We start from the raw sequence: 21,345 nt of genomic DNA, 5'->3' as shown, positions 1-21,345 counted from the left end.
TTAAAGACACAGTTCTTTACAAAAGAACTGATTTAAATTCCTAGAGCTTGAACAACTGGTAACAGTAACGGACATAAGCCTCATATCCATCCTTATGCATTTCCTTAGCTGTCTGCCCTGCCATGGTCCGTGTTCCGTGGCGCAGGTACAGTACTCGTACCCAGCCGCATGCTGGAGCCAAGGCTGTGCGCACCTTTATGAAGCATTCAACAACCCCACTTACTTCCTACACATTCCCATACCATAGTCGTTATTTTGTTTCCTCCACCTTTACATTCAAAAGCTTGATAGAAAATCGTTCGTCATGGCGTATAATCGAACGGTTAACCCGGACTCCCTACCTGCGTAAGCAAACCGTCCCCGAGATTGACGTGTTCCCCGCGATGAGGCTGACTTGGCTATTCACAGATTCGCAGAACCAGAGAGGGTACTGATTCACTCTATGATACTTGCCTTGATATATAAACCGGACTGACGTTGTTTTGCAGAAGGGAGGCAACAAACCTCCACCGCAGCAGCAACAACAACCGCAGCAAGCACAGCACCAGCAGCAATACTACAACAAGCCCACGCCTGCTATTCCCCGACCCGATCCCAGACAACAACAGCAACATCAACAGCAGCAATATCAATCAAGCGGACCTAGGCTATCTCCCCAAATGCAGCCGCCTGCAAACTACGGTTATGGCACATCTCCGCCCGGCCCCGGTCGTGGATATGCCTCTCCTCCTCTTGGAGGGGGCCACGGATCGCGCCCTCCACCGCATTCAAGAACCCCTCCCATGTCCAGACCCCCTCCATCTCCTGCTCCACCAAACGGCGCTGATCCCGCACTATGGCCTCTATTCAAGGCCGTCGATAAAGATGGTACGAAACTCTTATAGCCCCTCCCGCATTTATATGCCTCTGACATATTCTCTAGGCACCGGACAACTCACCGAACATGAACTGCGGTCCGCCCTTGTAAACGGGGACTGGACATCCTTCGATCCCTACACGGTCAAGATGATGATCCGCATGTTCGATACCGATCGCTCTGGTAGCATAGGCTTCGAAGAATTCTGTGGATTGTGGGGATTCCTAGCAGCGGTATGATTCTCTCCCAGAAATATAATTCAAGAGAGAGAGAGAGAGGTTCGATTGCTAATGATCATTTTAGTGGCGCTCGCTATTCGACCGATTCGACACTGATAGAAGCGGAAACATCAGCGTCGACGAATACACCAATGCACTAGTAGCATTCGGATATCGACTCAGCCCGCAGTTCGTCGAGACGTTATTCAGGACATATGATAAGCGGAGCGACGGGGCGATTGGCTTCGATCTATTCGTTCAGAGCTGCATCAGCCTGAAGCGCATGACTGACGTGTTTAAGAAATATGATGATGATCGAGATGGCTACATAACTCTGTCCTTGTAAGTTTTCGATTTGCTCCTACCTAGCCGCTTGCTTTACTACCGAGCGTCCGCTAATGTGTAACAGTGAGGACTTTTTGACGGAAATCATTCGGCAGAAATAGGGGTGTGGAGGAAATGTTAACTTCGGAGTTACGTTGCCCGTTGCATTCTTAAAAGTTGCTTCTCGTTACGCAGATCTACTGGAATTCATAGATAAAGATGATACCCATATTTCTTCCCATCCTGGCTATTGATTTTGCTTGATCTTCGGCTTTCAACACTCATATGACTTTGAATTCTCCCAACTTGGAACATGGTTTTAGGACCTCTCTAGTCATCGAGTTTAGGGGCTCAGATAGGGTAGGTTGAAGTCGGGCGATTGAACCCCTAGAGTCCTGTAGAACGCCTGCTTAAAATATTCATAACTCAAGAAGTGTAATAATTGCGTGAATTGTAGAAGACATTGCGTAGCCAAACCAGCGACGACAGAAATATGTCTTGCTATGTCTTGGTTCAAGTAAATTAAGAGAATCATTGAGCAACTCGTTGGCGTAGTCGTATATGCTAAAAGATATGTTCACCTTTGTAGGTCCTAACATGGCGAGTGTTAGAGTAAACCAAGGCAGGGGATATAATAGGAAGCAAGCATGTAGTTTGCAGTGGTTTGGTAGCTTTAAATGGGAATTCGAAAGGTTGGTCAAGCTCCCTCAATAGCGCATATCTTTGACATCATATAGGGCATTCACCAATATCAGACTGGAATAATAAAGATCATGGTAAATTTTTTATCTAAAAAGGTGTCTTTTCGTTCGACTAAATGGCCACCGAGGGCGTCTCCAACATTCAATGTTCCCTATCCAATGCCCCCATATGTCCAACCCGACCCACCCAGTACCAAAATTCAAAACATGACGAACACCGATATCCACCCAGTCTCCCCAAAACGCCTCTATATTAAATAAGAACAAAACCACTCCATTTCGAAGAATACTCTTAACTCCATCTCGGATTATCTTATGTCCAATTGGAACGGTTTGAAACGTCCTCCTATTGTAGCGCACCTGGGACACTTCCTGCGGGCGCCCTGCTCCGCGATTAGGACATCGACACAGGCCTGGCAAATGCCACATATGCATTCTGTACATGCATATGATTCTCTAAGTAGCGAGACTCCTTGGCATGCCGCACAGTAAATCTGTATACTCTGGGATGAATAGCCGGGTGACGAGTCGGAGAGACCAAGACCACGAGACTCTATATTGAAAATATCTCCGCTCTCCGCGCTTTCGACGGATGGAAATGGCTCTGGAGCTTCTGGGAGATTTGATGGTGGAGTAAGAGCTTGCTGGAGGGGCGAAGCCTGATATCCTTGAAAGTGGGAGGCGGAGAACGGTGGCAAGGAATTCCTATTGACTGAAATAGGAGATGGGGGGACCTAGAAGGTAAGTATGAGTGTAAGAAATATGATGTATAGCAGCTTACGGGTGTTCTGTCCTCGTCAACATCTTCGGTAGCTGATGTGGCGGCATCGATCAGATCTTCCCATCGTTTCCCATAAGTGGCGGATAGTCCGCTAGAAGGCTCGGCCGAGTATGCCTTTCTATCATAGCTCATACGTCTCAAATGGGCGTTTTCGCCTCGGGATTTCTGTCGCTTGTGTTGCGGTTCTCTAGCACGTTTGGATACTGACTGTTTTCGTGGGCGGTTTGGTGTGGATCTTTGGATGGGGGGTAGAGTGGATGATCGACCAGGAGGTGACGCCGATAAAATGGAAGGTAAAAGCTCTCTCCGCCGGTGCATGTTTAGATGAGAGTTAGGTTCACTCGTAGGCTCGATGTTATTCCCATATATTGGCGGCAGCTCTATGGAAGATCGCATAGCATGTTTGTGGGCCTCGGAATCCGACATCCAGTCCTGTCAAATGGTTAATAAATGCCTCGAAAATCGATGCTCTCCGCCATCGAAAGTACGAACCCCTTCTGAATCCCAATCCCTCTCTAATTTATGATTGTGTAATTGTGCGAGGGCTGCAGCCGCGCTAGCGGCTGGCAGCATCAGACCAGACTGGAGATCGTCCAGATTCCTGGTAGGAGTGTTGCGGGAGGAATCGTCGCCATAATGACTGTTTCGGTCGTTATTATTATATGCTATAGAGTGTTAGTAGTGGTACCAAGCTTTGCGAAGCGGAAGGAATCTCGACCGTGGAGCTCTGGATTGGAGTTTGTCGATGGAGGCGGTTTGTGTGGCGGGGTATTGATCATAAGCTGGAAGCTCTCCTCCGTCGCGGGCAGCTTTGAGATATACTGCTCTGGATGAGCTCTTCGGATATGCTCTTGCATAGACCTGTATCGCTTTTCCTGCGCATGCAAATTCCATGTTACCATGAGTGCACGGGATAAAACAGCAAAGCATGAACTTCAATTTCAATGGGGGCAAAGCAGACGCAGCAGAGCAGAGCAGAAACACTCACGCCGAGGCAACGCTTGCGACAGCTGGAGCCATCCTGATTCCGCAAGGGACAAACAACCTCATTGCTTGCGTCCGAGACGGAGAAGGACGATGTCAACGAAGATCGAGGCGGCATCATCAGAGTCGACCCCACCATACCCGGGGAGTTGGGGTGGGAATCGTAATCGTAATCGCGAGGGCGATTGCACGCACGGAAGCTCGAGCGACTCTCAATTGACGGCGATAGCGGGAGCGATCGCAGAGACTCGCATGATAAACGGCGGGCGGGCGAGAGGGTTGTGAAGCTCTACAGAGGACCAACCCGATCAGAAGGTAGCTTGGATAGTTGTCGGTCGCAGGGCGTGGCAGCTTCGGTGCAAAGCTGTTGTTCCCTCTGGCTGTTGTGGGTTCACACACTTGGTGTTTGACGAATGTGTGGTCTGTGGCCGAGTTACTGGATGGTAGGGGAGATGGGGGAGTGTTTTGGGGGAGATCAGGTTCAAGTTCAGGTTCAGGTTCAGGTTCAGGTTCAGGTTCAGGTTGGGGGGCAGCCAGCGGGGGGAGCAGCAGCGTGAGGGGCAAAGAGGGGAGCTCGCTAAGCTTCACCCAGGAGGAGCTTCAAGCTGCGTTCAGCGTTCAGCGCTCAGTAGTGCAGTGCAGTGCTCGAGTAGTGCAGTGTTCAGTGGTGACTTCAGTGGTGAGAGCGCGAGAGCTGTCCAGCGTCCAGCGTCCACTGGAGGTACTCGACTCGAGGACAAAACACCATACAACACCACACAATGCCACAACCACAGCCTCTTGAAGAGCGCACCGTGTGCGACCACAGAAGGGCACTGCTGCGGCGGGGATCACATCACCAACACCACTGCTGGCTGCTCAACTCAAGCACCAAAACATTACGTTCTTGGAGATCCCCCCACATGCATTGAGACGGCCTTGATCAGACCAGTGCCCAACTGCGCCCAATGACCACCGCCGAAGACCTGAACCTGGACCAATTGTCGCCGTGCAAAGCTTCGCTCCGAGCCCACGGTTGCAATAACCTGAATGAGCTTCCTACTGTGGGAGATCCGTCGCCTTGCTCAGAACAGAAGCTTGGTTTGCTCCGGAACGTGAATAGCCTTCGGACGAGACTGCCGATTATCCCCACTCTCCGATTCAGACTCTGGCTCTCAGCCAAAAGGAGCCAGCCAGCCAACTGCAGGCAAAGCATCCGACTCGTGGCTATTCACACGAAGGCCTTGACCTGGAAAATACTGCTGAAGCTACGTCACATGACGCTCCCGCTCATCCGCTCTCCGTTGACACACACAGGTACCCAGTACCAGGAACAAAAAGAAATTCCAAGCCTTTCGGGTGCTTTGGGGGATTCATGTTGTTAGGTACTTATTGCTGTCGACCGACCAGATAGTGCCAGCTGCTTGTCGGTGGTGGGCCTGCGCGGAATCTTGGTAGTGATATCCATCATCATGCTTGATTAGGAGCAGTCGCAGAAAATACCAGCTGTAAATGAATGGTGCTTCGTGGATGTCCTAGGCAGGTAAAGACGAGATATCGACTGGGCATCGTAGGGAGCGTTTCGAGTGTTGCAATACATTTGTTAACAAAACAACCCACGTAGATTGATCCATTGGAAGACAGTGGGAGGGGGATGTCGCTGCTGCAATGAAGAGATAAGTCGTTCTTCGATGGGAATCAAATATCATAGGTAAGGAAAAAAGCAAATGGCATGAAGAAAGAAGCAAACGGAAAGGGGGTGCAGAGAGAATTTCGAGGCCCTGGGTCGGATCGCGATTCTTCTTATCACGTGATACTCATTCCATCCCCAGGTCCCATTCACAGCTCTTGCATAGATCTTACAAGGATTTCTGTGGCAATTCTTTGTTGGTTAAGTGCTGGTAGTGTCAGGTTTCTCAGCTTGGAAGGCCTCTTGCTTATCAAAAGGAAGCCTATGCGGTGCCGTCCCTACAGAGACCACACCTCTTTCCAGGCAACACATCACCAACCCTTTACCTGATTCTCCTAACAAGTACAATTTTCCTAATTTGAATCTGCGACTACAATATCAATCAATCAATATATGGAGTACAGTAGATAGAAGCTAAACTCAAGAAAAATCTGTGGCTGGACCTGGCTTCAGGGCATCCTTATCAGAGGAGTAAGGAGTTTGTGGCTGGGTCGCTAAGTCCTGCTCCTTTTCCAACCAGTGATACTTTAAGGTCAAACGTCACTCGTCAACTCTTCCCCAGTCAAATCGGAGAAACTGTGATCGCCGGCCGATCATCTCTTTGGGCGCTATTGTGGCTGAACCCCAGTTTCGCCAGAAACCAGACCTGTCAACCACGCAATCGTTCACTAGTGGCTGGGAAAGAACAAAACACACTTCGACAACCCGATTTGGACTGCCTGAGAATGTGGGTTCGTAACTCGTAACTCCAGACGAGATGGTTTTATTCACAGTATGGAGTATTTAACATGTACCTTCATTAAGAGAATAATTATCAAGGGAAATTGGAGCACAGTCAGCAGTACAAAACCTCAACCCACACCTACTTGGGGTCTGCATCACTGAACTATCACGATACAACATCACCGGTTCTCTCGCCTGGGGTCGCCCTTTCGGAATTCTCCCACGCGGTTCAGCTAGTCGGGCCTCCTTCCCTCTACATGCCTGGACTGGTGTTACTTTGGTCACCCCGGCACACGTAGCACCATACATACAGGTGCAGGTACAAATTCGTACCCCCTCCCTCTCGTTTGTCTTGTTTTTCATCTCTTTGTCTCTCAAGCATGTCCTTACAGAGTACAAAACATTGTCAAGCCCAGTCTCAAGTCCAAGTTCAACAAGACCCTCCGAGTGCCAGGTGTCGACTTGTCAATGTCTAAAGCCACCTTACATTCTTCACTAAATCCATCACGTTCCGAGGCTTTCATGATCTAGTCAATCAACGTTCGATACGATATGTCCTTAACGGTTAAGCATCTGAATTCAGATGCCTCATTCCTCCTCTCCTTCCAACCTATCTCCAGTTTACCGCCTTCCCCAGGGGAATCAACCAAGATCTTCACAATTCTCCTCGATCCTTGGATCTCTGGACCCTCGACAATATGGCATTCCAAGTTTTCGATCTCGCGGCAAAAAGCAAGTCCATGTATCTCATCTCTGGCCGAGATTCCCGAGCCAGATCTCGCGATTATAAGCCAGTCCAAGAGTGATCACTGTCACAAGGAAACTCTCACACAACTACCCCGAAGTGGTGGGAAGACCATCATCCTTGCAGAACCAGCCGCCGCCAAGATTATCAGAAGATGGAAGCACTTCGACGACGACAAAGTAGTCACACTCCCAAAATGGGAAGACCCTCGACTTCGGAGACCATCCACTATCCACAGAATACCCATCGAACGTCTCAGTCCGAATGGGAAAATGGGCGAGGTTACAATCGCCTATCTGCCACAAAAGGGGGATCTCACAGGACTGCATAGCGCAATAGGCATTACATACCGACCGCCAACTTTGAGCCTCGATACACTTCCCTTAACGCCTCCTGATTCCCCAGGCTCCTGCCAGTCAATATTCCCAAGCCCTGCTACTGAGCGAGCATTGTCTGTCATCTACTCCCCACACGGCTGCAGCTACAAAACCCTTTCGCCCTATATCACATCCCACCTCATCTCAGAAGCCGCATTACCGCTCACAGCGCTATTGCACTGCTTCGACCGAGTCACCAACTCCTGGTACCTAGGAGGCAACATCTGCAGCGGTTTCCCCGGAGGGCTGGAAATCGCGCAGAATCTTTGTGCAAGAGCGTGGATTAGTGCGCATGACGGCGATAAGGAGACGAGAGGGGTAGCTACGACCAATATTGTTATCCAGAAGTATGACAAGGAGCATGTGGAGAGCGTTGTCAGCCCAAAAAGTGAGAAGTTCCCAAACCGGAGGATGGGGACGGAAGCAGTGGTTTTGGAGATTGGAGAAGAGAAGTATTTGAGTCATGCTATGGCTTTTTGAAAGAGGACTAGGAATGTTATGATGAAGGGATGTGATATGAATGTTATGATGGACTGTGTGTTTACAAGCATGATTAGGATGCAGATATCTTCCTGTACTACCTTGGGATTGGGGGAATTGGAATTGGGGAACAGGCTGGAATTGTAATGATATTAGCATACTTAGACGTTAGTTAATGAGCCGATACCCAAACCAGGCGAGGGCTTGGAATATAAATAACCATATCTGTAGACAAGTTTCAAGTCCTATGCTTCAAATCTTTATCATTAATTATAAGTTTATGGCCATAATCACGGCTACTTCTTCGCGTTCTTCAACATAGTCTCCCGCATAGCCGCCCGCGCACTCCTACTACCCCCCAATTTCGGGCCCTTCATGAGCTCCTCTTCCTTCTTCCCAGCAACAGTCCTACTAGGCGGCGGAGCAGGATTCGCTTTCTTCCGCTGTCTCGCCGACACCGCGTCCATGAATTCCCTCCGGAACGCCTCCGCTATCCTATCATCTGCAGCTTGGTCGTTATCCCCGGGGTTAGGCGGTTCTTCTTGCGGTTCGTCGTATATCTCTACTGCGAGGAAATCAGTCTCATGGGTCTATTTTCAGAAGTAGGTGGCGCGGAGGTAACTTACGTCTATTCTCTCTCAGGACTTCCTCAACCAGTTTGTCCCGCTTGATATCATCGCTACCTCTCCGTTTACGTCCCCTCCAGGGCTTTCCATCCCTCCCTAATCGGACTTTAACCGGCTTGCCACTCCGCGTATTCTCTTCTTCAATCTCCTCCCCGTTTAGACGTCTAGTAGCTTGAGTTGTGCGTTCTACATTTCTATGACGGGCTTCATCTCCCAGGTCAATCTCCATCAGTTTCCCCTGCGCAGCAGGTTGTCGGTGGACTTCCGATACTTTCGCAGAGCCATCAGATACGTTGAATTCGGGCTTGGCTGGACTGTCCGCGGATGGCAATGTTGCATGGGAGGATTTCTCCGTAAGTTGCAGGCCCTCCATCTGTCGTTTAGCCAATTGAGAATCTATGTAGGCCATCCTTCCTTCGTCAGTCACTGTCCACTCCTTATGCAGTTCAAATCCCACTGTGTAACCCCCTCCCTCCTAGCAGAAATTGAAAAATGGTGATGCACTCACATATGCCTATCCACATCCCCCACCGTCCCCGTCTGCGGCGCAAATCTCCTCGGAACGCCCTTAGCCACGCTGGATTCGCCCTCGACATCCTCCTTCTCCGCATCCCCATCCTCACGGCTAACTACCATCTCCCGACCATACTCCTTCGTAGCTCGATTCGCGCTCTCGGCTGTGAATTCCACGCCTCTTCCAAACCGTCCCTTACGCTGCTTGCGCAGCCGCAGGATCTCAGACATAGGCACGGCAATTCCCTCTGCCTCTACTACATCCCCCATATCATTCCCGCTGGTGGCGCTGGTAGTAACGATGAGCTCGTCGAGGCTTTGAGGTGCTGCGCCTGCGGCAGGAGGAGGAGATACAGAGGGAATTTCGACGTCGTCGTCATCGTGGGCGCGAGAGCGGTATATTTTGCGCTTTTTGCTGGGGCGGAAAAGAATTGTGGGTTCAGTGCTGGAAGGGATCTCAGACGCCATATTTTTATGTGTAGAGCGGCTTCTTGTGGTTGCGAGATGGAAGTGCTTTTGGGCTGTGAGAGTCGCGGCCGTGAGATAAGAGGCGTCAGAATATGGTTATTAGTGGCCAACTGGTGTCATTCTATCATGTTCTTAATGTGCTAGGTAAGTCGATGTGGCGAGTTTGTTTATAACCACACCACCTTTATTCGTCGATGCACGCACGCCCCACTCCGACTTGAAGTAATATATATTTTCGAAGTAGTAGACCTTAAAAGGTAGCTGATGTCAGTTAAATAGTATTATTAGATAGTAGGGCTATACATCTGCGAGTACGGATATCGGGCTGAGAATTGTATATTAAGTCTCCGAACTATTCATATGCCACTCTAATAGGAGCAAATCGAATATTAAATTACATGTAACAATCACAATCACAAGCCTCCGTGAATACAGGAACCACGAGTAGCAAGTGTAAAATTGCCCATTGTATGTGTGATATATTGTATTGTGTTGATATTATGCAGCGTGGGTCTATTTAAGTACACCCTGCACAGCATTGGCAACAGGTCCCTTGCTGGCATCATTTGTTTCTTGAAAACTCTGCTTAGAAATCCTCTCCTGTCCGTCATTAAACATCTTTGATTTCATGTTCTGTCCTGCTCCTAGTGATGAGGAGTAATGTAGATATGAAACTAAATTACCTACCGTTGGTCAATGGCTCGAAGAGGCAGAAACATCTGGCCATCCGAGATACAGATCGTAGAAAGCAATCTCCTGTGATCCTATGGACATCATTCCATATAAGGAATGTTTGGTATGACCTAGATGTCTAGATATAGCCCTTACCGCAAAGGATAGACTGTCAAATGGATTCCCAGATGCGCCTTGTCCTCTGGAGCCACTGCCGTAAACATCAATGAATAAACAGCCCAGCAGGAGGGATCTTAGCCGGTGTGCCGTCCCAGAACCCAGCCTGAGGTTTCATCAATGTTCATTGTCCAGACACCAAAGCCCTAAAGTATCAGAAGCGGAATCCTGGCACCGTTTCGAATAACGACATCTCTCAGCCATTCTCGATACTCCCAGCACTACCAACAGCATCAAACCGAATCCGCCTCGAAGATTCCTAGTTAACACGAAGATTAGCGTCCAGTAACTTCAATCATTAACACATTGTACCCCACTCCCACAGCGCAGCAGCAACAAAACATAAACAGAAACAAAAGCTTGTTTGTTTTGTTTTTTTCTTCAGAAACCCAGATTATAAGCATCGCTAACACCCACGACGCGCCTGCTGCATATGGCGATGCCAACACAGACACGCCATATCTTGTGGATGTCGGCCTTTTCCGGCTCTTCCTAAAGATTTGTATAAGGGTTTTTGGGATCTCATCATGTTGTTATGCGGTGGCCGCAGATTTGTTTTTGTGCTGCCTTGCAAGATAGTGAAGGGGGGAGAGGAAAAGGATATTGAGCTTACTTGAGATTACTGTCTACATGATGGTAGGGGATTGTGGTGTTTGGAGTGATGTTTGCGGAGAGCTGTCTTGTAGCCTTGGGAGTTGAACCTAGAAAATAGAAAAGTTGGACGTTTTAGCTCCTCCGCAACAAGCGAGGTTCCTAGTGGCACGTGATCAATTCTCCGGAAACCCCAGTGGGCACGTGGAAAGATCTCCAAGTGGACGGGCATCGGACACAGAACGTTTGAACTTTACTAAAGTAATATCTTTGTCGATAGTAACTGCTAGTAGTATATTATAGCGGTAATTAATCTCAAGTAAGTATACTCGACTAATGGTGACATAACGCTTACTATATCAGCTAATAAGTTATTTACTTAATAATCTTAATAGCGAAGATCTGGAAGCTTATAGTAGCGTATATACAGACTTCGTAGAAGCGTTTGAAATAGAAATGCAGTCTCTTGGGAAAAGAGACACTCTCTCTATATATATAATACAGAAGGGCTAAGAAATTAGAATGAGAGCGTATTAGTCCCTGTCTACGTTGGACTATCCGGATAGTTTATATAATCTATTTGACTTATATTTAGCTGAGATTTACTAAATATGAAGAGTCTAGAAGCGACTTCCATCGAATTGTGTCAGTATACTAGAGTACTAATATAACCGGATTCATTGTTACAAAGCTTAAAGAGAAGGAGCAATATTCTAGCCAGTATTGCCAAATGTTTAGAGCGAAGTCGATAAGGTTACGAAAGTAGCTGGATGATTCTGAGCAACAATAAAACTGTCTTTGGTCGGGCACTTAACTAGTAAGAAAACCAATAGGACTACCTTAGAAGCCCCTCCCTAATCAGCTCTCGTCGGTCCTCTATCATTTTTATAATCGCCGTATTGTCCCTACGGTAAGCCTCTGTCAATGCATCCTTTTGACGCTTCCTTTGCGTCAATATTGTAGAGGAACGCCGGTGAACCATGCCGTCTGCCTCAAGCGAAGCGCCCGCATCGAGCAGCATCTTGACGATTGGCGCATTGCCAGCAATCACAGCTAGCTGTAGACACGAGCGTGGAGCAGTGTCTGACTCGTTTACATCGGCGCCATAGTCCAAGAGAATCTGAGCACAAATGGTGGCCCCGCGTCTACAGCTCCAGACGAGGGCACCATCGATGATGGACAGGAACTCTTGCGGCGTTGAATTTTCCCTGCAGTGTTCCAGTAGAACTTTGAGAGTTGTGGGCTGGTTGCCTTGCGCTGCAAAGTAAACGGCAGTTTTCTCCTCGAGCTGCGTCTCAGAGCAATAGTACGGCGGCCGTATGTAGAGACGGGCAGTGTTTTCCTGGCCCATGTACGCGGCCGCACCGAGAGGGCTCTTGGAGCGACTGAAGTTCGGGCCTGCAACGAAAGTGGGCTCGTAGGGCAAAGCGCCTTCATCCAGGAAGAACTGCAAGATGTCGGCATGCCCTTGGGCGGCCGCAGCCCATGATGGTCTTCCGAAGAACGATGGTGGATCCGATCCCTTGTTGAGCGCCTCTACCAGAGTCTTGTCACCAATCCATGCAGCTATAGCAAGGCAGTTGGCCCAAGTGCAACCCTCAAGTTGGGCTCTGTCATCCTTTTCTTCTCTCTTCATTACCCTGAACACGCCACAGCCTGCGTTCACAGCCAAGCATAAGCAAGCGCCGCGCTCTATCAGCTCAACTCGCGCAGCGTCATTCTCCAAACTAGTATGCTGCGCAAGCATCTGGCTGGTCTCGCGAATAGTAGTAATCCAAGGATGGGTGACAGATCCATCAGTACAAACCCGGTGGTAGAGGTATCGTGCAATCACATTGTGGTGGTAGGCGATCCTGAACAGGCCCAGAGAATATATCGCAGCGTCCTCAATGACTCTTGTTGTGATTACAGCGTCGAAGATTTCGTTTGCAAACGTGCCTATTGGTAATTAGCCAAGGTGAGAGGTGTATTAATGATGAAGGACATACGGCATGTAAGGCGGGTTTTCATTGACTTCAACCTGAGCTCTTGTACTGTGAACTTAATGACAATCTTCAAGATGTCCAGAGGGAGTTCCAAGAGCTGCATGGTGTTGTAGGTGTGTCAAAGGTCTTTGCGAAAGGTTGTGGGTGTTTAAGAGACAGTAGTAGATAACCTACTACGAAGTAATTAAGGTGAGGCGTTGGCCTACGTCCGACCTCCCCAACACCTGCACGACCCAAACAGGTGCAGATTTACATGCTCCTAGATCGGTACTCTATCTCTCAATAATATAGCAACGGCTCAATAAAAAGACTTAAAACTAGGCGATATAGTAAATATTAGTAAGAGTTTAAACTAATATTAATATAAAAGTAAGTTATAGATACTGTCAAAACCTGTAGTAGTCCGTCACATGACGGGCCATCGCAATCAGAAATTGTGCTGCCTGAGAAATCAGGCCTCGAAAGCACTCCCGAAGCCAGTCTATATAGGCTCACTCCACCACCTGTAATTAGCTCTCCATCATCCTATTTCTTTACTATTCCACCTCATTCCCACGATCTGTATGATCCCTGACTACTTCCGAATTACCCTACTTTGATAGATAGTATAGCTACCAGTTTTAAAGTAAATTATTTATAATTTTATAATTGTCGATATTTTAGAGGCACTGATAAAGAGGTAGAAAGAGTTGATTGATCTAGCAATAGAGGTGGAGGAGAATCCTTGTTATATATAGGTAAAAGTGGGCCATATGTGCCAATATTAGTGCCAAGGTGCTAAGTAGCACTTTCAGCTGATCAGGGGGCTCTTATATTCTAACAATAATATAAAAAGAAAGCTACGGTACTCTTCCGCAGCCAGACGCTGGCTTAAAGTGGCACATCTGAGCTATCATGGGTGCGAAGCTACTTTGGCTAGTTATCTTACTAGAGTACAGTTACCCGCTCTTTTCTGTACTTACAAGCTTAGTCTTACTGTAGATAGTAGTTGTAGATACTCGTGGTACTGCATTTCTACCAGGGTGATAGATACAAGCTATTAATTGATCACCGATTGTATTTATTTATATATACAGAAATTTTCTGCTTCACAAAAGCTCCTAGTTGATAAATAAGTCACTCTCTGCCCCCAAAATTATATCTTAAAGCACGAAAACGAGCGTTAAAGAGACCAAAGCAAAATAAGCCATGAAAGGGGTGTTGATTCCAGCGGATGAGCCTTGTGGTTTCGTGTCGTCAGTAGTCTGGTTCGCCTTGCTCTCAACCAACTTGAGGCAAGTCAGCCCAGCTTTTGTATCATCTCCTTTCCTAAAGATGGTCATCACAGGCGTGATAGCGTAGAGAACTGGAGCTAGCTGCTCCAATTCGCGGCTCGAGGATTGTTGCTGCTGGCTGGTGACGAGAGATAAATCGTAATTTTGACCCGTAGTCGGTCGGCATTGACTTTGGTCCGTCTTCTCGAGAGGCTTGTCGCCGGTCAGAGCTATAGACTGTTAGTTTTGTAGAAGATGGAGGTAACACGCGAATTACTTGCATCGAGCGACCATCGTGCCCCACGACCCTTTGACTCCTTTACAGGTTGAAGGCGGCTTGTCAACCAGGGACTCGCGCATTTCGTTACAAAAGTCTGAGTCCTTGGCAGGCTCACCAGCCTTAACAGCTAACTGCGCCTGGGTAATCAAGTCCGAGACGCAATCCTTATTGAGAACATCAGAACAAGTGAAGCTGTCCACTTTGTCCTCGGGTACCGTGAGATTTGCAGCTATGCCTTCGAAGAAGAGGGCGCAACCAGTCGTACCATTCAGCTGCAGAGATGGTGGGGTGCCGAGATAGAAATTCCGGTCAAAGGTTATCTGCGGGCCGTTACCTGCACTCGGCCTCTCTTGGAGGCCAAGAGTCCAGGTGAATGGCCGTGTATCGGCAATGGTGGTTACGTTTGCAATGCCAACGGCTTTCAAAGTCGCATTCCCAACCTTGCATTGAGCAATACGGTACTCGTCCACAGGACATCCAACAGCGTCACAGCCCAGAAGCTCCGACATGGTAGCATAGCTGAACAACAAGGGCAACAAGACGATTGGGCTAGAGGTGCTTGCGGTCGGGAAGCGCATTGTCGTTGTTGCAACTTTCTTGCAACTAGTAAAAGCGAGCTTGTAGTTGATGAATATGAAAAGGAAATGCGAAAAGTGAATGTGGAAAGTGAAGGAGTGGGAGAGAGATGAGCAGGTTTTTCACCTACACTTACGACCTACACACTCCGACTGCGGTTGCCTGCTGTGTACTGTTGGTTTTCGCCCCAAGGGCCAATTTGAGGGGTCCCACAACTGCCCTGTGATGATATCGCGCTATGCAAAAAGAATCCTGAATCCCAATGTTGGATGGCTGAGTTAAGCGCGGTAACACAAAATTTATTCAGCAAATATCCGAGGTACGAGTACCAACCGCACCGGGGAACTTTTCAAAACACCCGATATGTCGCTTATATTAAGGGGTATATACGGTATTTTATAAATAACTTTGTATAATATAGGTTTATTAAAGGTTTTCTATATGCTAAATATAATATATAGCTAGGACTCTATATATTTTTTAAAAACTAGCTTAATAGCTGAAGCTAATGTTTTTAACAAGTTATATCTTAGATTCCTAATAACCTTACTAGCTTTAAAGCTAGTTGAGTTTTTAAAACAAAGCCTCTCAATAAGTATATATTTAATATTATATAAACCTTTGTCAAGAATCAGACATGTGACTGTCATATGACCTTGGCGTTAGCGTCGGCAGAACTATTAGCCGAGCGCACACACTTAATTAATCCAATCAGGGCTGGAGAGCTTACCTCTCCATCCGTTCCATCCACCAAGAATACTATCGATTACTTTAGCTATTCCATCCACTACGACCAATTGAGATCACCTAACTTCCGTATTAACCCTATATCCTTGATAACCTTTTTAAAAAGTTATTTATAAGAAATTTCATTCTCACTGCCCCAACGCTTTGTTGGTTCTCACCCAGCTTTACCCGCACGGACCGCACGGTGCAGTCGGGGCGGTCCGGACATAGCTTCAAGCCCCAACCTTATTGTTACATCCTCGTTGTCTAAGGAGACTCTTCAGGCCCAAGTCGAACGCCCTACCCCGTACAGCACTGCCCCAAGTTAATAAAAAAGTAGTAGCATGCATAGAAGGAGATTGTGGTTTCCAAAGTTGGGTCGTGTTGGTGTATGGATCCTGCTGCAACAGAATCCGTAGGAATACGACCGTAAGTGTGTGGCAGTGTGTCGATGATTTCTCAGTTAACTCAATCAATGCCAACGGGCGAACTTTACGGGGGCGGATTTTCATAGAGACATAAATGAGGGTACCCAACAAGTCAGCTTCCCTCTACAACTGCTCTTTGATTCCATTTGTACAGCATTCGCTAAGCTCAATTCCATAATTCATTTCGTGGTCATCTTCACGGTCATTCCTGAGAGCTCTTCCCAATCTTTTAACACATTCTTGACAAATGGCCGCTGCCGCTTTTAACGTCATTGGCTTAATTTTCGGTGTTGTCTCTATGGCTCCGATGCTCAAATCAATGCTGCCTGATAGATCCGATAGCGAGACAACCATCCGGATCGGCGTTGGCACCAGCATCAGAGGGAGCGATGCTACTAGCGGCAACACACCTGGCATTCGCATCTTTGATGTCATGGGCCGCGACATTGGCGAAGCCCGTGGCAGCAAGAAAGTCATTAGCGACGGTGGTTTCAAAGACATTAAAGTTTCTGCCAGCTCTAAGGAGCAAGGGCGCCAGGCACAGTACATCTCAGTTTCCAAGGGTGGAAACGACGCACTCTGCATCTCCTATATCTCCGTAACGTGGCCAGATGGCCAACAGAAGGCCTGGTATGGAGACGTGGGATACCAGTGTGGCGGTTATTGGTATAATTCCCAGACGATCATTGGTGACGACAACTACCAACCAAAATGTGTGTGGATTGACGGCGACGATTCAAACGGCATCACCACTCAGGGCATGGGCATCCATATTACCGACTTTACTGCGACCAAGGAGCGTGCCAAGGCGTATGCTGACGATCCGGATACCATGTGCAAGAGCAAGCCGCGCTTCAAACTTTACGACGACCTGAAAAGCGACTATTTCCTCCCCTATTTCAACCCTCCTTTGGAATACGACCAAAACCTCGTCGACATGGATAGGGAGAAGGTTCTTGTCAATGGTGCCTCGACTGGAAAGCTTCCTCCGAAGAACAAGAAGCGCAGCCCCCGGGAGCGTCGTGCCCTTGTGACCAAGCGTCATGTTTTCCCTGGACAGTTGATCACCAGCGGCAACCCCGCCCACAGTGCCATGGAGCTCTGCAATAGCGGTAACTCTGTGGGTCCTGACTTTGTGTCTCACCACGAGGGTCTGTTCTGCGACATGTCCGAGAAGGAATTGTGGCCTCTTTGCTCGACCGTCATTAAGACCGGCTGCTTTGACACTACTAATAACACTATGATTGCCAAAGCCAAGTCTCGAAGGGACGATAGCACCGGGCGTATCGTTCCACAAAAGGATTATGTTGATGTTTCATCCTGGTAAATGCAGCGAGAACTTTTCACGCAAACCTCTGCTCTATGACCTTTTGCGGCGGGAATTTGCATTGAGTCAAGACATTTTGGATGCAAATGTGTTTTGGTCTCGAGTTTTATGTTCTTCTACTCAGTACAGATTGCTGGATTATTTTCTGAAGATTCTTCTTGATGCTTTTGTAGTGTTTGCTTATAGTTTTAGCCAAACTCTGTTGATAGAGATTCAATTTTCAGTAAAGACACCTTTTCCCTGATTCCTTAGCTGATTTTTAAATTATTTGCAGTGACGTATTACTCTTTGAAGCCGCGTGGGGATAAAACATAATACCATAACTCTAACTACCTACCTAGAAATCATTTCCAGAGTATATGTATACGGGAGATAATAGGAGTTCCCTACGCAAGTTTGAGAAGGAGGCGAATACTTCGATTGTACGGGAATGGGCTGGATCTGCATTCAAGGCTCCGGGTGGCTTCCCTGCTGAACCAGCAGCAGATTCGGAAGTGAACTACCAGTAGGACACCCGACAGGCAGCTGCAATCTAACAACGGGCTGTATCCAAAGATTACGATTGTTGTCGTGACAGAGATGGGTTTTGCGGAGCCTTGTGAAGCTATATTGATCAACCTGAAACGAGATCCCCTGGGACTCGAGGAGAGCTGTAGGTTCTATTATCCCGATATACGAGCGAAGCAACATTGGGGGTGGCTAGGTCGGGCGGCTATGTAGGATTCAAGGCGTAGCTCTTTTAATCCACTTTTTTATATTGCGTTGGCGGACTCGTGCAACAATGATCCTGAGCGGTAGGAAGGCTCAACTCCAACCGCGCCTTAAAACATGCGATGCACTTAGAACCACATTGGGGCCGAATGTATAGTCTGATTTATATTTAATTACTGAGCAACTGTAGCTAAAAGATTCAACAACTCACAACTTCGATCACTGTTCCAAGCAGCCACTACCTACTACACTCGGTGTTTAGTCATTCTTTAAACTTTTCGAACGTCTATTGTCTCTCATTTACCATGCGTTTCAACATTGGAAGTATTGTACTCGGCTTAGCTGCCCTTAGCAGCTTGCCTGAAAGCTTGGGCAGAGCAATTCCCAATTCTTCACCTGGGGCAGTTGATTGTGAGAACGCATCCTGCAATGTGGTTAAACACACAGCTCCACGTAATGAAGGAAGCTGACAAAAAGCAATAGTGTACAAGTACGACAGTCACTACCATGCTCGAGCGGCTCCGATCCGCGTCGGGAGCGGCGGTAAAGGTGGTAGTGGTAAAGGTCCTGGCGGCGTGGAAGACAACACTCCCCATGGGGATAAAGACGGCAACGGCAACCCTGTCCATATCGGAACGGGAGACAAGATTCCTAGCGGGGATGGCAGCGGTCATCCTGTCCGTATCGGAACGGGTGACAACAAAGACGTGGACCTTTGGTGTAGAGGTCTCGGCTGCGGTGCCTCGGAAGACTCCACGCCGTCCGCCACGCTCACAGAGAAGGAGAAGACGGACCTGGGTGTGCGCGGTGATAAGGGAGTTAAGCTGGTGGCTAGTCCAGAGAAGGGCAATGTAGATTATACCCAGCGCCAGAAGGACAACTACAACACTGAGGAAGAGCCAGAGTTCGAGGGCGTGGACGACTCGGTTCCGAAAATGGGCCTTGACAAGAAGTACGGTTTCGATAGCGTAAACGGCTGGAAGACGTATAGCGTCAACTCCAAGGACAACCTTCTTGAGCCCCTAATCAAAATGAGCTTTGGCAGGGCTAAGAAGGACGATAAGGAGTATCTCGCTTTCGTTGCCCATAATCGATTCGCGGAGCATGATGGCAACAGGTACAAGTTAGATGACAACGGCAACAACGTGTTGGACGACAACAAACGTCCGGTGGAAAATCCGGATAAGGACTCCAAGGCTGTCCCCGTTTCTCAGCTAACCTATGAGACTGCCCAGGTATGCTCCAATGCCCCAAATACTGTTCATACTTGTGTGCTAATGAATAGCCCAATAGCTATCCGGAATGCTCAAGCCTGCTGAAAAAGTCTTTTTGATCTCGGAAAATGTCATTAACAACCAGGCTCAGAAGGCCATCACTGCGGCGCACAAGGCTTTGGGGAAAACCGGCCAGCCGTGCCTTTTGAAGAAGGATGCCCCTGGTCCCGAGGGAGAACATTTTAAGATCATCGCTGGTACAGATAACAACTATTCATATTTAAACACCGTTGGCCGCAACCCGGACTTTTTCAAGAATTACGACGTCGTCAGCATTGAGACCTACGAGAACCCCCCTATGATGAATATGGAACTCTCCAAGAAAGCGCAGAATAAGCGGAATAGTGTTTAGCACGAGTATAGTAAGCGATAGTAGTAGAGATAGGAGGGCAGGTAGTAGCAGAGTAAGATAAAAAACAGCTTATCTCCAACTTCCCTGACTCTATCTGTGAAGTCTGGTTCCTCAACATTACACTACGAGTAAGTTTGACAATAGGCTTGGATATAAGATACGTAACGTGTAGGAAAGTGTAGGAAAGTGTAGGTCTCGTACAGCTTGTCGACCTGTTACTCGGAATACCGGCGTATAGGTATTTTCCTGTTATAACGAAGGAGATTAGTGAGCCTGGTCTGAATATATCTTCTTCAGAGTTGGAGGTGTATCCTAGTCCGAAGCAGGACATGTAAATCGTCGTCCGGCAACAGCAGACGGCGGAGAGCTAGAGAGTGAATCGAGTAATGACCCTCCGAAACCCACAATCTTTTGATAAAGGTCGTGATCGAATAAGAAGTTGCGTGGTAGGATGTAGTAGTAAATAATGCTAGCAGAAGTCCCAAGTGCTGAATTTAGGTATACGATGATAGGGACCGATCGGCTCGTAGATACGAGCTTTAAGACGCATGTTTAGAAATGCTCTCTGTAACAAAGTGGACCCGGCATTGGTGTCTTAACTATATCCCCAGATGGCAGTCGCTCTAGAAGTGCGATTTATCGAAGTGCCAGAGTGATCCCAAGTAATACATCAGGTATATGTCTAGTGGGTAGCATTTTCAGATACAGTTGCCATGGTCGTGGATGTGGTTGTTGCGGCAACTTATATACAACATCGTCAGATGCAGAAAGTGCCATGTTTAGGTAGACTTACTTGTTGTGATTCCTCCCAAGGGTTATTGCCTAAAGATTAGATATCTCCTTTCGGCGACCCGACGATCTTGTTACAAAGAGTATAAGGTGTGAGGAAAGAACCTAGCCCGTATCGGCCAGATTTGGTGGTAGAACATGCCCGAAGCTCTGGGACTGTTCAGAAAGAGATGTCGGGCGGCTGGGTGCAATTGAAACTATCGCAATATGGAGGTTGGTGGGTGGGTGATGGTGAGTTGGTGAGCTGGGGTTTATTCGGACGATATGACGGGCATCAGACACAGGACGTTTGACCACCATCCGGAGATCGGAGTTTTATGGTAGATCAGACAATCATCGCGGGGACGTCGATCTATGCATGCATATCGAAACTACGCACAGGTGCAGTAAAGCAAAATCACTACTTCTCCGCATTTTGCCATTTTACCAGGCGTGTACTTCGTATCAGATTAAAATTGAGAGATCAATACAATCACTATTGGGGTTTAGATGAACGTGCGCATATAGTTATAATAAGTGTTATAATTTAAATCTGATTCAACATGAGTTGTAAAAGCAGTATCTGAGGTATCTAGGGCATCGCGGTCTGGCCGTCGATTATTCCCCGGGGTTTCGTAAAGAGCGTAAGTGTCCTATAAACATGGAAGAGTGTATCGAAGCTCTAAAAACTCCTAGGCATATGCCATGCCGCCCCTTAGCAATGCACCATCGCCAAACCAACACCAGGCCCCAACCATTG

At 47.8% G+C, this 21,345-nt stretch overlaps 8 protein-coding genes across 8 annotated transcripts; 4 read left to right on the top strand and 4 right to left on the bottom strand.

Annotated features, from left to right (window-relative positions):
* Positions 1–304: 304 nt before the first annotated feature.
* Positions 305–1,520, top strand: BP5553_05992 (Uncharacterized protein; the record flags this gene model as incomplete). The annotated part of the gene is made up of 6 exons (XM_032014615.1): positions 305–345; positions 409–427; positions 489–867; positions 923–1,089; positions 1,160–1,416; positions 1,484–1,520. 6 exons carry the CDS (start codon positions 305–307, stop codon positions 1,518–1,520), a joined length of 900 nt encoding a protein of 299 aa, XP_031869296.1.
* Positions 1,521–2,407: 887 nt separating this feature from the next.
* BP5553_05991 (Uncharacterized protein) lies at positions 2,408–3,774 on the bottom strand (the record flags this gene model as incomplete). Its single annotated transcript, XM_032014614.1, has 4 exons — positions 2,408–2,833; positions 2,881–3,312; positions 3,373–3,520; positions 3,569–3,774. 4 exons carry the CDS (start codon positions 3,772–3,774, stop codon positions 2,408–2,410), a joined length of 1,212 nt encoding a protein of 403 aa, XP_031869295.1.
* A 3,034-nt stretch (positions 3,775–6,808) lies between these two features.
* On the top strand, positions 6,809–7,858 carry BP5553_05990 (Uncharacterized protein; the record flags this gene model as incomplete). The annotated part of the gene is made up of 1 exon (XM_032014613.1): positions 6,809–7,858. The coding sequence occupies one exon, from the start codon at positions 6,809–6,811 to the stop codon at positions 7,856–7,858; it is 1,050 nt and encodes a 349-aa protein (XP_031869294.1).
* Positions 7,859–8,154: 296 nt separating this feature from the next.
* Positions 8,155–9,465, bottom strand: BP5553_05989 (uncharacterized protein; the record flags this gene model as incomplete). The annotated part of the gene is made up of 3 exons (XM_032014612.1): positions 8,155–8,423; positions 8,485–8,894; positions 8,993–9,465. 3 exons carry the CDS (start codon positions 9,463–9,465, stop codon positions 8,155–8,157), a joined length of 1,152 nt encoding a protein of 383 aa, XP_031869293.1.
* A 2,275-nt stretch (positions 9,466–11,740) lies between these two features.
* BP5553_05988 (uncharacterized protein) lies at positions 11,741–12,993 on the bottom strand (the record flags this gene model as incomplete). The annotated part of the gene is made up of 2 exons (XM_032014611.1): positions 11,741–12,843; positions 12,894–12,993. 2 exons carry the CDS (start codon positions 12,991–12,993, stop codon positions 11,741–11,743), a joined length of 1,203 nt encoding a protein of 400 aa, XP_031869292.1.
* A 1,039-nt stretch (positions 12,994–14,032) lies between these two features.
* On the bottom strand, positions 14,033–14,932 carry BP5553_05987 (uncharacterized protein; the record flags this gene model as incomplete). Its single annotated transcript, XM_032014610.1, has 2 exons — positions 14,033–14,373; positions 14,467–14,932. 2 exons carry the CDS (start codon positions 14,930–14,932, stop codon positions 14,033–14,035), a joined length of 807 nt encoding a protein of 268 aa, XP_031869291.1.
* A 1,468-nt stretch (positions 14,933–16,400) lies between these two features.
* On the top strand, positions 16,401–17,480 carry BP5553_05986 (Uncharacterized protein; the record flags this gene model as incomplete). The annotated part of the gene is made up of 1 exon (XM_032014609.1): positions 16,401–17,480. The coding sequence occupies one exon, from the start codon at positions 16,401–16,403 to the stop codon at positions 17,478–17,480; it is 1,080 nt and encodes a 359-aa protein (XP_031869290.1).
* Positions 17,481–18,496: 1,016 nt separating this feature from the next.
* Positions 18,497–19,817, top strand: BP5553_05985 (uncharacterized protein; the record flags this gene model as incomplete). Its single annotated transcript, XM_032014608.1, has 3 exons — positions 18,497–18,602; positions 18,675–19,426; positions 19,485–19,817. 3 exons carry the CDS (start codon positions 18,497–18,499, stop codon positions 19,815–19,817), a joined length of 1,191 nt encoding a protein of 396 aa, XP_031869289.1.
* Between the last annotated feature and the right edge of the window lie 1,528 nt (positions 19,818–21,345).

This window comes from Venustampulla echinocandica, assembly GCF_003357145.1.
Source record: "Venustampulla echinocandica strain BP 5553 chromosome Unknown scaffold_3, whole genome shotgun sequence".
Classification (NCBI taxonomy): Eukaryota; Fungi; Ascomycota; class Leotiomycetes; order Helotiales; family Pleuroascaceae; genus Venustampulla; species Venustampulla echinocandica.
This window is presented reverse-complemented; position numbering and strand designations above follow the sequence as displayed.